Source organism: Pelophylax lessonae (genome assembly GCF_965119305.1).
Source record: "Pelophylax lessonae genome assembly, chromosome: 11".
NCBI lineage: Eukaryota > Metazoa > Chordata > Amphibia > Anura > Ranidae > Pelophylax > Pelophylax lessonae.
In genome coordinates this window covers 96,837,561-96,855,951 of record NC_138778.1, presented here as the reverse complement: position 1 = coordinate 96,855,951, position 18,391 = coordinate 96,837,561, and the positions used below count along the sequence as shown (strand labels likewise).

Below are 18,391 nucleotides of genomic sequence, written 5' to 3'. Positions count from 1 at the left end.
AGTTAGGATGACACCTCTCCCTCCGCCACCGCTCAAGAAAAGGCGCTGGTGGACGCACTGGTTGTTTCCGTGTGTGAGACCCTAAAAATGGAGGACGCAGCTGCAAAAGCGACTGAGGCGCAGGTTACATTTGGCAGTCGCAAGCCACCCAGAGCGGCAAAGGTTTTCCCTCTTCCCGCAAATTTTGACAACATGGTCAAAACAGAATGGGACCACCCAAAGCGCCCCCCTGGGGTGCCTAAGCGGATTGCTAGACGCTACCCCTTTGAGGAGTCCTTTATTAAAAAGTGGACTGTGCCACATACGGTTGACCCCCTACTCTCCAGACTGAATAAAGCTACCATGATCCCAGTGGAGGATTCCCCTTCCTTTAAGCATCCTGTGGAGAGGAAGACAGAGTCTGTGGCCCGCAATATGTACTCCCTGGCAGGGTCTGCACTAAGACCGGTGTTTACTATTACACTTGTGTCACAAACCTTGATTGAATGGGCTAAGTTACTTCGCCGTGACCTAGAGGGGGTACAAGTCCCCCCTGCCTTTGCAGAGCTGACAGACCAGGGGCTGCAAATTGTTTACGATGCCTTGCTGGATGCGGCTCCGATATTAGCCCGACTGTCGGTTTTGGAGGTGGCCCTCCGGCGTATACTTTGGCTAAAATGCTTGTCTGCGGTTCAGACCTCAAAGAAGGCCTTGACTAATCTACCTTTTCAAGGTGATCGCCTGTTTGGGGCTACCCTTGATGACATTAGCAAAGGTCTTACAGGGGGTACAGGGGGTAGGAGTAACTTTCTCCCACAGGCTAACAAGGGTAAGGACTCTCGTCGTAGATGGGGTCTCTCCTTTTCAGCACACAAAAAGTTTTTTCGTACCTCATGGACAAGTGATAAAGGATCAAAGTCCTTCAAGGCCTCCTCGGGAGCTCCAGGCAACCCTGGTCTGGCAAACAGAACTGCGCATAAGACCCCTTCAGCATGAAGGTGCGCCCTCACCCGTATCTGGGGTGGGGGGATGTCTTTGCTGGTTACATAGTTACATAGTTAGTGAGGTTGAAAAAAGACATCAGTCCATCCAGTTCAACCTATGATGTGTGTGTGTGTTTGCTTTTAACCGTACATTGTATACCCCTGTATGTTGTGGTCTTTAAGGTGTCCATCTAATAGTTTTTTGAAACTATCAATGCTCCCTGCTGATACGACTGCTTGTGGAAGAGAATTCCACATCCTTACCGCTCTTACAGTGAAGAACCCCTTACGCACTTTAAGGTTAAACCGCCTTTCCTCAAGTTTTAGTGAGTGGCCACGTGTCTTATTGTATCTCCTTGTATCTCCTTATGCTCGGGTCGCCAGTACAGTATTTGTACATTGATATCATATCCCCCCTCAATCGTCTCTTCTCCAGAGAGAATAGGTTCAGTGCATGTAGTCTTTCCTCATAGCTCATGACCTCCATTCCCCTAATTATTTTTGTTGCCCTTCTCTGGACTTTCTCCAGTTCCAGCACATCCTTCCTGAGGACCGGTGCACAGAACTGGACAGCATACTCCAGATGTGGCCGGACCAGAGTCTTGTAGAGTGGGAGAATAATCTCTTTATTTCTGGAGTGAATCCCCTTTTTTATACATCCCAGTATTCTGTTGGCTTTGCTTGCGGCGGCTCGGCATTGCATGCCACTGCCAAGCCTGTTGTCTACCAGTACCCCCAAGTCCTTTTCCATCCTAGACTCAACCAGAGGTCCCCCCCCTAGTGAGTAGCTTGCTTTCTGGTTTCTGGCCCCCAAGTGCATTACTTTACATTTTTCAACATTAAATCTCATCTGCCATGTAGTTGCCCACCCCGTTATTTTGTTCAGGTCCGCTTGCAAGGTTTCCACATCCTGCATAGAAGATATTGGCAAGCCTAATTTAGTATCATCTGCAAATACTGAGATTGTACTAGATATCCCCTCCTCTAGATCATTTATGAATAAATTAAACAGGATTGGTCCCAGGACAGAACCCTGGGGGACCCCACTTTCCACACCCGCCCAATCCGAGTACTCCCCATTAATCACCACCCTCTGTACTCTCCCCTGGAGCCAGTTCTCTATCCAAGTACTCACCTTATGGTCCATACCTACCTTCCTTAGTTTGTACAGTAAGCATTTGTGGGGAACGGTGTCAAAGGCCTTTGCAAAGTCCAGATACACCACATCCACAGGCTTACCTTTATCTAGGTGGCAGCTCACTTCATCGTAGAAGGTTAATAGATTGGTTTGGCACGAACGATTTTTCATGAATCCATGCTGATTACTACTTATAATACCGTTTTCATTACTAAAGTCTTGTATGTGGTCTCCAAAATTTTGCAGACTACTGATGTTAGGCTGACCGGCCTATAGTTACCCGGGATATATCTCGTCCCCTTTTTAAATATTGGTACCACGTTGGCTTTTTTCCAATCAGCTGGCACCATACCCGTCTGTAAACTATCCTTAAAGATCAAGAATAATGGTCTGGCAATCACCTGGCTGAGCTCATTAAGAACCCTCGGGTGCAAGCCATCCGGTCCCGGGGATTTATTTATGTTAAGTTTCTCTAGTTTAGCTCTAAGTCTATCCTCTGTTAGCCATGGCGGCACTTCCTGAGGTGTATTATTTAGTTCGGCCTTACAAGCAAGGTTCGTGTAGCCCCCCGATTCCTTTGTGAAGACTGAAGAAAATAAATTATTTAACACTTCCGCCTTTTCTCTGTCCTCTGTGGCCATTTTTCCTTTATCATCTTTTATGGGGCCAATGTGTTCTGGCCTCGCTTTCTTACTGTTTATATACTTAAAGAACTTCTTGGGGTTCTTTTTACTCGTGTTCTATTTTAGCCGCCCTGATTTCGTCTTTACATTTCTTATTACACTCTTTGTAATGCTTAAATGCTGCCAATGACCCCTCAGTCTTGTATTTTTTGAAGGCCTTTTCTTTAGCTCTAATATACATTTTTATGTTGGAGTTTAGCCACCCAGGGTTTAGTTTTGCTCTTTTAAATTTATGGGTGGGTAAGCAGAAGACCAGCAACGCCGGCTCGGCGGGACAATCCGCCTCTGCCTGAAGGGGCGCCCTCACCCATTTCAGGGGTGGGGGGACGTTTGCGCGGTTTCCTTCAACCTTGGCTGCTCCGGGTATCGGACAGGTGGGTCCAGGAAATCGTTCGATCAGGTTACAAGATCGAATTCCTTTCCAGGCCGGCGGACAGATTCTTTCCCTCCAATCTTCATCTGCTTCCGGGGCGTCTGCAGGATTTGCATCAGGCGGTGCAGGACCTGCTTGCTCAGGGAGTGATTGTACCGGTGCCTCACCGGGACAGGTTTCGGGGGTTTTATTCGAATCTTTTCACTGTGCCCAGGAAGGAGGGCAAAGTGCGTCCTATTCTGGACCTAAAAGCGCTGAACCGCTTCGTGCGTGTTCGAAAGTTTCGAATGGAGTCTCTCCGTTCGGTTGTGGCCTCTTTGAGTCCGGGAGAATTCCTGGCTTCGATAGATCTGAAGGATACGTATCTGCACATCCCCATTTTCGAGGGTCATCAGCGGTACCTTCGGTTTGCTATCGCAGAGGACCACTACCAGTTTGTGGCGTTACCTTTCGGTCTCGCTTCGGCTCCAAGGGTCTTCACCAAGGTGTTGGCACCGGTTCTGGGCCTGCTACGGGCCCAGGGCATTGCGGTCCTGGGGTACCTGGACGATCTGCTTCTGAGATCGAGGGCCAGCCAGGACCTTGTGCGCGACCTGTCCATTACGGTACAGATGCTTCAGGAGTTCGGATGGACCATCAACGTTCAGAAATCAGCGTTGTCTCCGTCGCTTCGCCTTCCCTATTTGCGAATGGTTCTGGACTCTGCTCAGGCAAAGGTGTTCTTGCCGGAGGACAAGCTCCGGACTTTGCGGGACGAACTCAGGTCCCTCAGGGACAATCCGTCCTCATCACTCAGGACCTGCATGCGGGGCCTGGGGTTGATGGTGTCGGCCTTCGAGGCGATTCCCTTTGCCCAGTTCCACACGCGGGCTCTCCAGGGGAGATCCTGGCCAGGTGGGACAGACTTCCTCAGTCCTTGGATCTGGAGGTGTCCTTGAGTCGCCAGACCAGATTGGCTCTTCTGTGGTGGATCCAGTCCCCGGCGGTGGCGGAAGGCAAGTCCTTCCGTCCGTTAGTGTGGACGGTGGTTACCACGGACGCCAGCCTGTCGGGCTGGGGTGGAGTCCTGGTCAACCTGTCTGCCCAGGGCACTTGGTCGGAGGAGGAATCCTCCCTCTCGATAAATGTGCTGGAACTAAGAGCAATAAAACTCTGTCTCTTCCAGTGGTCGGACCGTCTCCAGGACCTGCCTGTTCGTGTACAGACGGACAATGCTACCGCGGTGGCTTACATCAACCACCAAGGGGGCACCAGGAGTGCTCGAGTGGCCTGGGAGGTGACCGACATTCTGTTTTGGGCCGAGACTTATGTCCCGGCGATCTCGGCAGTTCACATTCCGGGTGTGGACAATTGGCAGACCGACTATCTGAGCCGCCAGACCCTGGACCAGGGGGAATGGTCCTTGCACCCGGAGGTCTTTCAGATGCTGTGTGCGAAGTGGGGATCCCCAGATGTGGATCTGTTTGCATCCCGGCTAAACCGAAAGGTGGAAAGCTTCGTGGCAAGAACGCGCGATCCGTTGGCGGACGCCTCGGATGCGTTGGTGGCCCTTTGCCATCAGTATCGTCTGATGTACACCTTTCCTCCGTTTCAGTTACTATCCCGGTTCCTTCGCAGATTGGCCTTGGAACCGCACATGGTGATTCTGGTGGCACCAGACTGGCCTCGCCGGTCCTGGTACGCCGACGTTGTTCACCTGGCAGTGGCACCTTCGTGGCGCCTGCCTCTGCGGGAAGATCTTCTGTCTCAAGGTCCGATCTTCCACCCTGCTTTACGGTCGTTGGCTTTAACGGCTTGGCTGTTGAGACCCAGGTCTTGAAGGACAAGGGTCTATCTCCTGAGGTAATTCCTACCCTGATCAGGGCTAGGAAATCTTCCTCTGGTAAGATTTATTACCGTACCTGGAAGGCCTACTTCACCTGGTGTGAGTCCAGGGGGTTTTCCCCTCGTTCTTACTCGGTGTCGAGGATCTTGGCTTTCCTCCAGTCTGGAGTGGATCAGCGCCTGGCGCTGGCCACAATAAAGGGCCAGGTGTCAGCACTGGCGGTCCTTTTCCAACGCCCTGTGGCGTCTCATTCCTTGGTGCGCACCTTCATTCAAGGTGTGCGACATTTGGCTCCTCCTAGAAAGGAGCCTTTACCTCCATGGGACTTGAATTTGGTCCTGTCCGCTTTGCAGCGTGCTCCCTTCGAGAATATCAGGGAGATATCGTTGTCTCTGCTGTCGAAAAAGGTTGCTTTTCTTGTGGCGATCACTTCGGCTCGTAGAGTATCGGAACTGGCGGCGTTGTCTTGCCGTTCCCCTTACTTGATAATTCACAGGGATAATGTGGTTTTGCGACCACCCCCATCCTTCCTTCCCAATGTGATCTCTGATTATCACCTTAATGAGGACATTGTCCTGCCTTCGCTTTGTACGAAGCCTAAACATCCGAAGGAGATTGCCTTGCATTCCTTGGATGTTGTTAGGGCGATCAGGGTTTACCTGAAGTCTACGGAATCCTTTCGGAAGACGGATTCCCTCTTTGTCCTTCCTGAGGGACCTCGGAAGGGCATGGCTGCGTCCGCAGCAACTATTGCCAAATGGATCAGACAGACCATTGAGCAGGCTTACGCCTTGAAGGAACTGGTTCCGCCCTTCCCTGTTAAGGCGCACTCTACCAGGTCTTTGAGTACTTCCTGGGCCTATTGGCATCGGGCCTCGGTGGCCCAGGTGTGCAAGGCGGCGACTTGGTCGTCGGTGCACACTTTTTCCAAGTTCTACAAAGTAGACGTTCTGGCATCAGCTGATGCTTCCTTTGGCCGCAAAGTTCTCAGTGCGGCTGTGCCATGATGGACCCTTGGTTTTTTTCCTGGGTCCCTGGCTGTTGGCATTTGCTTTCCTGGGCTGTTGCTCCTGTTGAGCATTGTTTTGTTGTTGCCCAGTTGGTTCTTACAGTGCGTGTAAGATTCCTTTCTCTGATGTGGGTACTGCGTTGCCTTTTCTACGGTTGCGTCTCCCACCCCTCATGTCTATACTGCTTTGGGACATCCCAATTGTGATGACTTAGAGGAGGCGGCGACTGTCGGAGGACGTAAGAGAAAACAGAATTTTTGTAAAATCTTACCTGTAAAATTCCTTTCTCTGAGTCATCCGACAGTCGCCGCCCCCGCCCCTCTTTTTGGGGTTCTTATTACCTACTGCTTTGCTACCAAACTGAGTTGGGAGTGGTGATGCAGGGGGGGTATTGACCAGATGGGACAGCCCCCGTGGGTGTGTACATGCTAATGCCTTTTGTCTTTTGACTAAGTCTATATGCCTAGCTATTCCTACGGATAGGTGGACAATACCCAATTGTGATGACTTAGAGGAGGCGGCGACTGTCGGAGGACTCAGAGAAAGGAATTTTACAGGTAAGATTTTACAAAAATTCCGTTTTTTGTCTTACCGTAAAATCCTTTTCTCAGTTCATTGATGGATGCAGTACTCGCCCCTCTCTTTTAGAGTTGGGTTGGTATTGTTTTCTCTAACACTGCTTTGATACAAAACTGAATCTTATAGCAGGGAGAGAGGGTATACGCCCTGGGACTGCCTATAGGCGTAGCCAGAACTTTTTTCTACCTAGTGTCCTACTCCTGTAGGGGGCAGTATAACCCTACTGTTATGACGAACAGAAACTACGTTCGTCAATGAACTTCAGAGAAAAGGATTTTACCGTAAGACAAAAATCCAATTTTTTTGGTATATTGTTAGTCATAAAACATTTAGATATTACAGATTAAAGAATAATATTTGTACAGAATTCCTGTTTGATAAATTACTATTTGGTATTTGATTTAGTTAAAGGATGAACCGGCTTCCATTTAAAACCAAAAGATTTACTGAAATTCCTTGCACAATATTTGGAATAGCCACATTTGATATCTTGGAAGATATTCTTGTCAGCTTGGCAAATGAAAATGAGCAAGTTCTTGAAAACCTGTCGGTGCATGCTGGCTGTTTTAAGCAACCAAAGGTGATAGGTGAGTCCCTGTTTGGTAAATGTCCTTATACTAATACTGTGTGTATACTATCTATAAGGGCCAATTCACGCCACATGCAGTCCAGTGTGTTTTTTTATACTTCAAAAACACATGGAAAGTAGGTTATATGGTTTCCCATGGTATTGTTCACACCAGCACAGTGAGTTCCAGGGCGTTCAAATTCCAGGAAAAAAGTAGAACCTGCATTTTTCCTGTACTGGAACGCAGAAAACGCATGAAAACCACTCCGAAATGCACTGGAACGCATCAAAAATGCACAAAACATGCACCAGACCTTAGTACAAAAACCAGGAAAAAATAAGAAAAAAAGCTTCTGGAAAGTACCCTTAAATGCTTTCAAAACTCACCAAAACGCGTCTAAAATGCAATAAACAAGCGCAAGCAGAAATGCATCCGGAACTGGTCTGGAGTGCGTTTTTGTAGTGTGAACCAGCCCTTAGGATGATTCTAAGAGCCGGTTCACACTTATGTGGCTGCGGCGTTCGCATGTAATGTCGGAGCGCACTGCTCCTTCATTACATGCGATCGGCTGTGCGGTGCGAGTTTAGCCATACACTTTGTATGGCTAAATTCGCACCGCACCCGCAGCAAACACGCACAGGACCCTTTTTTGCAGCCGCATCAGGATCGGATCGCACAGTGGTTCACACTTGTGCGATCCGATCCTGTGCGAACTGCAAGATCGCACTGCGATATGCTATCAAACTGAGGGTGTCGTTAAGATTACATTGACACCCCCAGCATATCGCATATGGCAGTGTAAACTGCCGGGGGTGCATTCACAGTCTTCCCGCATCGCATAAGTGTGAACCGGGGCTGAATGATAGTTTAAGTACACAAAAACTATGAGATCTTTCACCATAATTTAGTTCAGATTTTATAGACACTCTGGTTACAGAGTTTGCAAAAGTGTCTGACGTGCATTCTAAAATGCATGAGCCATATTTAAGTACTGGTTCTAGACACGTAGATGAATTTAACACATTCTTCACCACTGTTAAGATGAATAAGAGACACTTTCACAAAATCTGACAGCGCCATTTTTATGAATTCAATGTTTTTGGTGTGGCACTCAATATTCTATGATGAATAACTTTGGCATTAAAGTAAGTACTTTTTGTTTTAATTATAACGTAATTGAACAGTAACAGTGGTAATTATTTTTTCAAAACACAAAAGTCATCTGTGTTGAGAATAGATCTTAATGACTTTGATTAATATATAATGTTCATGTTTTATATCGCAGAGCTCATTTTCTTGTTAACAGAGCATTGGTGCCAAGATTTCTCAACTAAGTATCAAGCAGTGGAACTTCTTGACAGGTACAGCTGTGCATGAAGATATGTAGGTTGAAACTTTATAAATGTGTGTCTTTTAAACCTAAGTGGCCAATGCAGCACAAAGGGTAGCTATACCTAGTCCCTATTCAGTCTATAATGCAGCATGTTTTTTTTACATGCATGTGATAGTCTCTCCAATTCAATGAGCTGCCCTAAGCATGACAATCATGCCAAAGTAGCTCATGAAGCTTTAATTTTTTTTGTATGTTTAAACTACTTGCTTTGCTAGCTGCTTTTGGAATGCCATTAATGAATGTCAGCACAAGCACAGCTTGCTTTTTTTTGCACAATCCTTGAACACACACATTTCGCACAATTTTGTTTCAAATAATTTTTGTAGAATGTTCTCAAAAGGTTTAACAGCAACCTGTAAGGTCGGAATCATCAGAAAAAAAGAGAAACTGGTAGTAAGCTACCACGGAATCATAGGTTACAACTCAATAACACATATTTTAGGGATGATGCAACTTTAAAAAACATTACCATTTCAACAGTACACTAGTTGTCAACAGTAAAATCACATAAGATAATACAGTATCTCACAAAAGTGAGTACACAGCTCACATTTTTGTAAATATTTTATTATATCTTTTCATTAGTAATCAATCACTGAAGAAATGACACTTTGCTACAATGTAAAGTAGTGAGTGTACAGCTTGTATAACAGTGTAAATTTGCTGTCCCCTCAAAATAACTCAACACACAGCCATTAATGTCTAAACCGCTGGCAACAAAAGTGAGTACACCCCTAAGTGGAAATGTCCAAATTGGGACCAATTAGCCATTTTTCCTCCCCGGTGTCATGTGACTCGTCATTGTCATAATGTCTAGGGTGTGAATGAGGAGCAGGTTTGTTAAATTTGGTTTTATCGCTCTCACTCTCTTATACTGGTCAATGGAAGATCAACATGGCACCTCATGGTAAAGAACTCTCTGAGGATCTAAAAAAAAGAATTGGTGCTCTATATAAAGATGGCCTAGGCTATAAGAAGATTGGCAAGACCCTGAAACTGAGCTATAAAGCGGCGCCCCGACTTTGAATAGGTTAATGGCTGTGTGTTCAGTTTTTTTTTTTTCAGGTGACAGCAAATTTACACTGTTATACAAGCTGTACACTCACTACTTTACATTTTAGCAAAGTGTAATTTCTTCAGTGTCGTGAAAAGATATAATAAAATATTTACAAAAATGTGAACGGTGTACTCACTTTTGTGAGATACTGTATGTAGTTAAATTATTTTGTTTAAAAAAATGTTTATATAATTTTCTCGAAAGGTACAGTATAACAGTGACCTATAAGACAAACTCGCACAATTTTGCGCACATTTAGGCAACACTATAGTGAGAACACAGATTTTAGACACCCTGTGCAACAAAAATCTAATTGTGGGTGAGAGGATCCTAAAGGGTTAATAACTTCTAAAAGTATGCAGGCACTGCAACTTCCTCTTTAGAACCCTGAAAGTGCATCATCTGATCAATAACGAAAAAGTAATTCCTATAGGTAATCTGTATTCAAAAGACAGAACAAACAGCTATTCCTTCAGAGGAGAAACAGGTAGCAACCTGCAACAAAGCTTAAAAAATCTATGCAATGTACATTGATCACCCAGAAGGGACTGCTTTTTTTTCAACAAAGGTGGAGTTACTCTTTAAAGCTAAATTCAATGTCTCACACATGTTTAGTGTAGGCAGGAGTTTTTAACTTGGGGTCCATGGATGGGTTTCAGGGGGTTCATTAGGGTCAGACAAAAAACAACATTTACATTCACTATACAGCCCCCCCCCCCCCCTTGTCCCAATCAATGGTTTCTTATTGAAAAAATCTGCAAAGGTGACCTAACCCCTACCCCACCCCACTGGTCCCCTCTGTACCCGCAGTTCTGAGCTGTCAAGGCTCCTGTAAGCCACTCCAATGGTCCAGGGATTTGAAATCCCTGCTGCTTTCTCTCTTCTCCATACATCACAGCCAGTACAGACCAGACAGATTCTAATTGGTTGGCACCGTCACATGAACGGTGGGCAGAAAGGTAAGCAGCAAGGATTACAACTCACTGTACTGTTGGAGTAGGTTGCAGGAGTCTTGACAGCTCAGGAATGCAAGAAGAAAGTACAGCAGAGACGGGGGTTTGGCCAGGGCAGATTTAGGTCACCTTTACAGATTTTCTATAAAAGGTGAATTTAAACTTTAAAGAAAACACTCTGCCATTGCTTAGAGCGCCTATCTCTAAGCGTCTCTTGACTCCTTGTTGGCCCATGTTTACCATTTAAATTTGTATCATCATTCTCTGCACAACGACTTCTTGTGTCACTCCATAATAGCAAGTGCTAATTCTCATTTTCTAGTAGGGTGGTAGTAGTAGTAGATTTGAGTCTAATTAAAATTGTTTTGTTTAATTTGCACAAGATGATTGTATTTCATTTTTGTAATGAGTGGCCATTACTTTTTGCATGAAAAGGAATGTTTTTTGGTAAGATCATTTACTTTATTCAAATTTTGTGTATGTCATATATGTATGAGGCAATGACATTTCAATCAAGTACATATATTCATTGCAAGCAATGTTGTGTTTATGTGAAAATATAGCTTTTACCAGGTTCTTAAAAAGGTCAGTGACTCAAAAAATGTTAGGAACCACTTGGTCTAGGGGATTTAACAAAGAGGAACATCTGTCTAGTTCCCCGCTCTCCCGATTCCAGCTCTGGAATGTGGGCAGGCCCTTAATGTCCTCATGCTGTTCCTGCACTGTACATAATGACATGCTGTCCCGTGACCTACTGTTATATACAGTGCCATTTTCTGTTGTTAAACCCCACCCCTGCCATCCATCTTTCAAGTATCAGAAACGTAACTTTCCACTAAAACGTTGGCATTTGATATTTTGAAAAAGAAAATTGGTCTTAGCACCTAGCAGAGGCAGGGTCAGTCTGGGCAGTAGTATAATTTCTATTTGTAGCCTTGGCCTAGGATCCAAGGGGGCACCACAGAGACACAGAGGTTACTTTGGAGACCAAGTAGGTACTTGGAGTACAATAAGGTGCTTGCACTTCAGGCTGCTGTTATCTTAGAAACATTTTAAGCCCAGTCAGGTTTATGGTAAAGCGCTAAGAAGAATGACACATAGGATTAAATTGACTTGTGCTTTATTCCAGGTTTATGATCCTTTATGTAAAGCAGTTGTATAAATCCAGTACAGAAAATGGGAATCTGATCGAAATCACAGAGGCATGGGAATCCGCAAAAGCCAGTCTGTGCAAAAGTTTCGTCCTCTACCTGGTGTCTTGTATTCAGATTACTAGCAAGTTGAATTTCCACTATCATGTAAGAGTTTTCAATTTCACACAAGGCCTGTATTTATTGTGCTTACATATACAGGAATAATCATGAAGATAGCCACAGACAGTTTGATTTTCTCTACAGGCTGAATGAGAAAAAATCAATCAAGGAAGTGTAAAATTATATTGTATCTAGTAGAGATCATATAGAAGTGCTATAAACAGCCCAATACCAGGGGGGCACCGACCTAATAATTCATAGCGCAAGAAAGAACATAGCAATGGGCGTTTAGATGGTGGACCCTCGGTATTTGAATCAGCTCCACATCAATAAAAAGCAATATCCAAAAATACAAAAATGATTTATTATTACAAACACATCAATTGACAGAGGGCAAAAATAAAAGGGCCCACATACATATAGTATATAAAATCAACGTTACATAAAAAGTAATCACAAATAGGGTGTAGATCTATCACACGGAGCTTGCCAACATGTTTCACGGTACAGACCCCTTTTTAGGGCTTCTTTCTCTGTGTCTTACTCTACAAATCTAGTATATGCAAATAAATAAGAAAACAATCAGAACAAATCTGGGGAAAAAAAGAAAAAAAAACATTCATATAATGATAATAATAATAATAATATCACTAACAAACTTTGCCGTGGAGGGGAAAAGGAGAGAAAAAAAAATGATTATATTTATTATTAAAAATTACCTCCATAAAAGCATCAGTTGTTTTCAAGCTAAGGGGAGATTTTGAACTGCAGACTTTAAAGCTGGCCTCAAACATAAATATGGAACAGACTGGAGTTCAATTGTCGGATGGAAGAGCAAATAAATCAAAACATTCACTGACCTATAAAAAAGACATAAATTTAATGAAACATAATTAGGCACAGATGTAGTTGCCATACCCGACCCTATACAAAAGGATCTAACTCAGACAAACCTGATTTAGGTAAGTCACTGCATGTCCACAATAGGGATTAATCCTAGCCATAAATCCAGGTGGTGAGAGGAGTTTCTGATATAAGTTATGTCGGAGTCAGAAAAAGCGAATCAAAAATCAGAGAAAAAAAAACAAAGGGGAACACCACATTGAAATAAGGGGAAAGGTCAGATGATAAATAGACTATAGGAAAAGAAGGGACTTTTTACCTTATCTAAAAATTTAACTCTAAACAGGTGATATCCAATTTTCACCAAGTAAATGAAGCAAGGTGTAAGAGGACTACAGTAACAGATGTGTCTGGGTCTCCCGAGGATCCCTTACTCTAGCAAATGAACCCTCCATAGGCAAGCCCTTAAATAGCAGATAAGGGAGGCCCCAGGGAAGCTGGGCGGATCCTCTATCAATTGGCCAGATAGAATGTAGAAGGGAGTATATAAAATGCCTTAAAGTATGGGGGCGTGCTGGTGGCAAACTATAGGTCACATACAAATCTGCCTATTGAATTCCAGATAAAGGCAGAAGTGATGGGCCAGACATAGTAGAAGGGCGGATTTATGGCTAGGAATAATCCCTATTGTGGACATGCAGTGACTTACTAATAACCTCAGGTTAGTCTGCGTTAGATCCTTTTGTACAGGGTCGGGTATGGCAATTAGGTATGACAGTCTGCTGTTTTTTGGAAGTCTCCCCTTAGCTTGAACACACCTGATGCGTTTACGAAAGTACTTTTTAAAAATATATATAAATGATAATTGTATTTTTTTTTTATTATTTCCTTATCTCCTTTTCCCCTCCATCTCACGGGCTAGGGCAATGTTTGGTCATGATATTATTATTATCATTATATGATTTTTTATTTTTTTTCCTTTTTTTCCCTAGATTTGTTTTGATTGTTTTCCTATTTATTTGCATATATTGGATTTGTACAGTAAGACACAGAGAAAGAAGCCCTGAAGAAGCATGTCTGTACCACGAAACATGTTGGCAAGCTCCGTGTGATACAACTACACCCTATTTGTGATGTAACGTTGATTTTATATACTATTGCCCTCTGTCAATTATGTGTTTGTAATAATAAATCATTTTTTGTAATTTTGGATATTGCTTTGTATTGATGTGGAGTTGATTCAAATACCGAGGGTCCACCATCTAAACGCCCATTGCTATGTTCTTTCTTGCTCTTTGAATTATTAGGTTGGTGACCCCCTGGTATTGGGCTGTTTATAGCACTTCTATATGATCTCTACTAGATACCATATCATTTTACACTTCCTTGATTGATTTTTTTCTCATTCAGCCTGTGGAGAAAATCAAACTGTCTGTGGATATCTTCATGATCATTCCTGTATATGGCTAAACGCTCATTGCTATGTTCTTTCTTGCTCAAAATATAAATCAATATCCCCATCTACACGTTTGTGGATCAAGCTGCCTGAATTGCCGAACAGTAACTGAATCTGAGCAGATGTAGTCACTGTTCAGCTAATATTTTAATTTTCTCCCTGGGTGGGTTATTTTTAATCAACTTTTTTTCAAGTCAGGTGGTTGTTTAAGCAGGAATTGTTTCCTTCCTACTAGGCATGTGCGTAAAAGGTGTTCTGACATTTTACTTGATGTATGCTTGTCCTGGGCCAGTAATTCTCCAACCAATGAAGGAACATCAGCTTCAATTTTTTTTTTTCGAAAGGTTTGGTGCATGAAAAAAAAATATTTTTACACTGTTACACTCTTTGATTTGTGTGTTTTTTTCAGAATATCAATAGTAATGTAGTCATCCAGTTTCTGAGATCTGCAGGTTACTCTTATACAAAGAAAGATTTACTGCAGTCTGAAATGACAGTGTTGAAAACTTTGGACTTCCATATCAACATCCAATCACCTTTCACATTTGTAGAGATGCTATTAGAAGTTCTAGGTAAGTTATATTACATTTCATATGGCTTGAAACTTAGGTTAAATGTGTGGCTTATACCAATAGTTCAATCCATAAACCTGACTTTAGACAATATACAGTGTGACGGCACTCACCGTCACTGGGAGTTAAAGACAGATACTTAATAGTTGGATTGCTTCAAATGGGTTCTGTGTTTACAATTATGATAATGTGTATTGAACGTCAATGTCAGAGACAGGCTCTCCTATTGTCTGTCTATTGAGGTGTGATGTGGATTGTGTTAAGCCTGTCTGTCCCATTGTTAATTTGTAATGAACTCGCATATTGTTTCTGTCCAGATGGCTAGATAATTTGTTCAGGTTAATTCTATTTCTGTACACAATTTCATTGTGAAACTGTTTAATAAAGGAGAGATTAAAGTACAAGCAAAGTTGTCGGCTAGCTTTATGGGGACAAGGGCCTCTGCCCCACAACCCTGGCTGCTGGTTGTGGGAATCTGCAGTCTTAACAAGGGGGCCCCCAGATCAGTCTTGACAATTTCTTTATTGAAAAAACAAAAACAATATCCCCCGAAGTAAATCCAGGTCTGCTTCCGCCATCTGACAGTTCTTAAATAACTAAGTGGCGGGGCATGCCTGGGGTTGATGATGTCACAAGGGGATGGGCCACCAGATTCTGATAAGCTCCCTGCCCACAGACCCCCCACATCCACCAGCCAGGGTTGTGTGGAAGAGGTTCCTTTCCCCATCAACATGGAGACAATGTGCTCCAGCCTGCCGGGCTGCATGCTCAAGTAAGGGTCTGGTATGGATTTTGGGGGGGGGGGGGGGCAACACCATTTTTTTTTTTTTCATTTTGGTGTGGGATTCCCCTCAAAATCCATGCCCATGTCGTTTTGTTTTCGTTTTTTTTATTATTTTTTTCTTTGCCGGCAATTCTTTTTTTAACATTCAGCTGTCAGGGACTCCTGACTCATCATTTGTTAAGGACGTCGCAAAGAAAAAGTAAGAATTGCTGGCAAAGAAATAATAAAAAAAAAGACCCTTATCATGCAGCCCCCCCGAACCACACAAGGCAACAGCATGCGATTTTTGCTCTTCCAACAAGTGAGTTTAATGTGTGATGCTTTTAATTAATAAATACTTTAGTTAAACGTTATCACGCTAGTGGCGGTTTCTGTCTCTTATTCCTACATACATACATGAGAGAAACTACTACTGAATAAAGGGATGATTCATGTTGGATGAAATATACTGTTGGTGACATGCTGTTTATGCCTGATCCATGAAAGTGGGGAGGCATTGGGATCTGGTGAGTCTCCAATTCAACTACATATTTCCCGACACAGTGGTGGTGGAGAGTGAGGGTGCTCCCTCTAATTCTCACTATTATCAACTCCCTGTGGATGAGCTTGTTAATCCATTGCTTGCATGTGTATCATTATGGACCCTTGATGGATTATTTTATTGACTTTTATGATTTTAAGACCAAGTGTGTTATTGCCTGGTGATTATATTTATAGTCTGATACATCAGAGGGACCAGTGGTTCATTGTATTGTCCATTGCTTAATTTTAACATAGAGATTTTCTTAATATCTGCCATAATACTACCTTCTCTGTCATTTTATAAATTTTATATATTTTATAGTAGTATCGTCCTGTAGTAGTGTATGGCCCCACCTATCTGACTCCAAATTTTCTATCTTCCTCTGTCCCAGTTTAAATTCTTATCCAGTAATTAATTGCGCCTTTTGCCTAGCACCTTTCCATTTATGTGCAAACATATACATACATTATACTCTTGCATCCAGACTTGAAGGAAGCCTATATTAAGAGAAACTTGGGAACTGCCAATACTCACCTTCGTATTCCGGCAAGAAGGTGCCAGGCTGTTTCATATAATGACCTAGAGCAAGCAAGCAGATTGAAAGTTTTGGAAAATATGAAAATTTTAAAATATTGAAAAGTACTTAAGAAATTAAATCGACATGTTAAAGTTTACATGAGATTTAAGTGATTGAATTCACATAAACTTTAAAATATTACCTGGTAATCTTGCCATGATCCTTGTTTGGGCACTTCCTATTATAGAAAGCCAGAACCATTTCAGTAATGGCACTAGCTATATTTACCGTATATCCTCACAAATTCCATTTAAAATAATACTCATGAAGCTTCAGTCTCAGATAATGAAATCTGACAATCAGATACAGATCAAAGTAAAACTGTAATAGTTAATTAAATAAAGTTAACATGGCTTTTTGAATTTTGCAGGCTATAATGGCTGTCCTCTGCCACTAAAGCAAGTGTATGATATGAGTGTGATGGTACTGGATTTGGTTTATTTGCTTAGAAATACTATTTATGACACTGTACTTAAGTCCACGGTGGACCTGGCAACTCCAAGTAATACACAGAGGTGAGGGTTTAGGTCCTGTCTTTATATTCACTGACTTAATACCATTGATTAATAATATTTTTCCTAATAGGAGCAAATTTCTGGCTGTAAAGGAAGATCTAATGCTTTTGGGTACTGGAGTCATTGCAGCAAGCACCTATATAATAAGCCAGAACTCCTGGAAACAGGTACCTAAAAAAGAAAGACTGACGTGTTCAGTTCGGGACACTTTAGGGGCAATTCACCTAAGCATAAAGTACGCTTGCATGCATTTTTTGATTATATTTCTGACCTATGATCCCTTGATAGCTTGACGTTTGTCAGCGGATTTAACTGCAAACATTCATATAATCAATTTACACATTTTTTTCACATATAAAAATTAATAAATAAAGGTCATCACACAAGTTTTCACTTTTTAAAATACTATTTCCTAAAAGCTCACAAAACAGAGCATCGTACAGAAACGTTCCCGGTGGAATAACTTAAAGAGTATGCGAACCCTCACCTTGAAAACAACCCATTCGGTTTAAAATAGAAATGAAAGGCAAAACATTTGTGTATACATATAAAAACATTATAAATACATTATTGTTAATCTGGGGGAAGGGAAGTGTTGGATGCGCTAGCAGATTTAGATACACTAACAAATTCAAGTTGAACTCCAGCTTCAAGCTATTACTAGTGTATAAGCAGTTACAGCAAACAGTTTGGGATAAACGTAAAAAAAAAAAAGCTGATCATTGTAAGCCCCGCTGTCAATAGTAAATGATTTATTTCAAACCGATAACTGCTACATCTGCAGGACAGCTTGTTCTGTTGAAAAACAACAGACATACTGACCAGATCACAGGTTAAAATAAAGCAAAGGAGAAAAAGCCTAAAAAAGATGTGCAGCCATCACATCTGAGAATTGGCAAGGTGCAATATAATAAATGTTAACTTTAGAGTTTAATACCACTTTTACTGGATATAATATAGTAAATTTTACAACGTACAACAGCTTCTCATTTTAAAAACAGTGTCCTAGTTTCTCATTACTTTTTTGAATAATATAGGTATATTTCTGCAGCAAGGTGAAGAAATCATATAGGCAGTAAGCACTAAAGTTACACTGTTCTCTTTCTATTCCACTTTAGGTTATGGAACATTTAAGCAACATTACAGGAATCACAGTGAACTCAATCTTTGAAATGGGCTCTGCAATACTAAAACATTCCACTGGATTCACTGTTATGGCAATATAGTAAGACATGTCAATACTTATGTTGGATCTGGAAGAATATGAGCACATGAAAACATTTTCAGCATGTAGCCTTTTTCAGCACAACGTACACGTACATGTCA

General features: G+C 42.4%; 1 protein-coding gene and 1 long non-coding RNA gene across 2 annotated transcripts in view; one reads left to right on the top strand and one right to left on the bottom strand.

Annotated features, from left to right (window-relative positions):
• The window catches only part of LOC309566786, a 1,174,540-nt gene that overhangs the window by 918,522 nt on the left and 237,627 nt on the right, over positions 1-18,391 (bottom strand). The window lies entirely within an intron of this gene.
• On the top strand, positions 6,983-18,291 carry CNTD1 (cyclin N-terminal domain containing 1; the record flags this gene model as incomplete). The annotated part of the gene is made up of 7 exons (XM_082272383.1): positions 6,983-7,157; positions 8,425-8,500; positions 11,672-11,840; positions 14,504-14,666; positions 16,921-17,065; positions 17,136-17,232; positions 18,184-18,291. The coding sequence occupies 7 exons, from the start codon at positions 6,983-6,985 to the stop codon at positions 18,289-18,291; spliced, it is 933 nt and encodes a 310-aa protein (XP_082128509.1).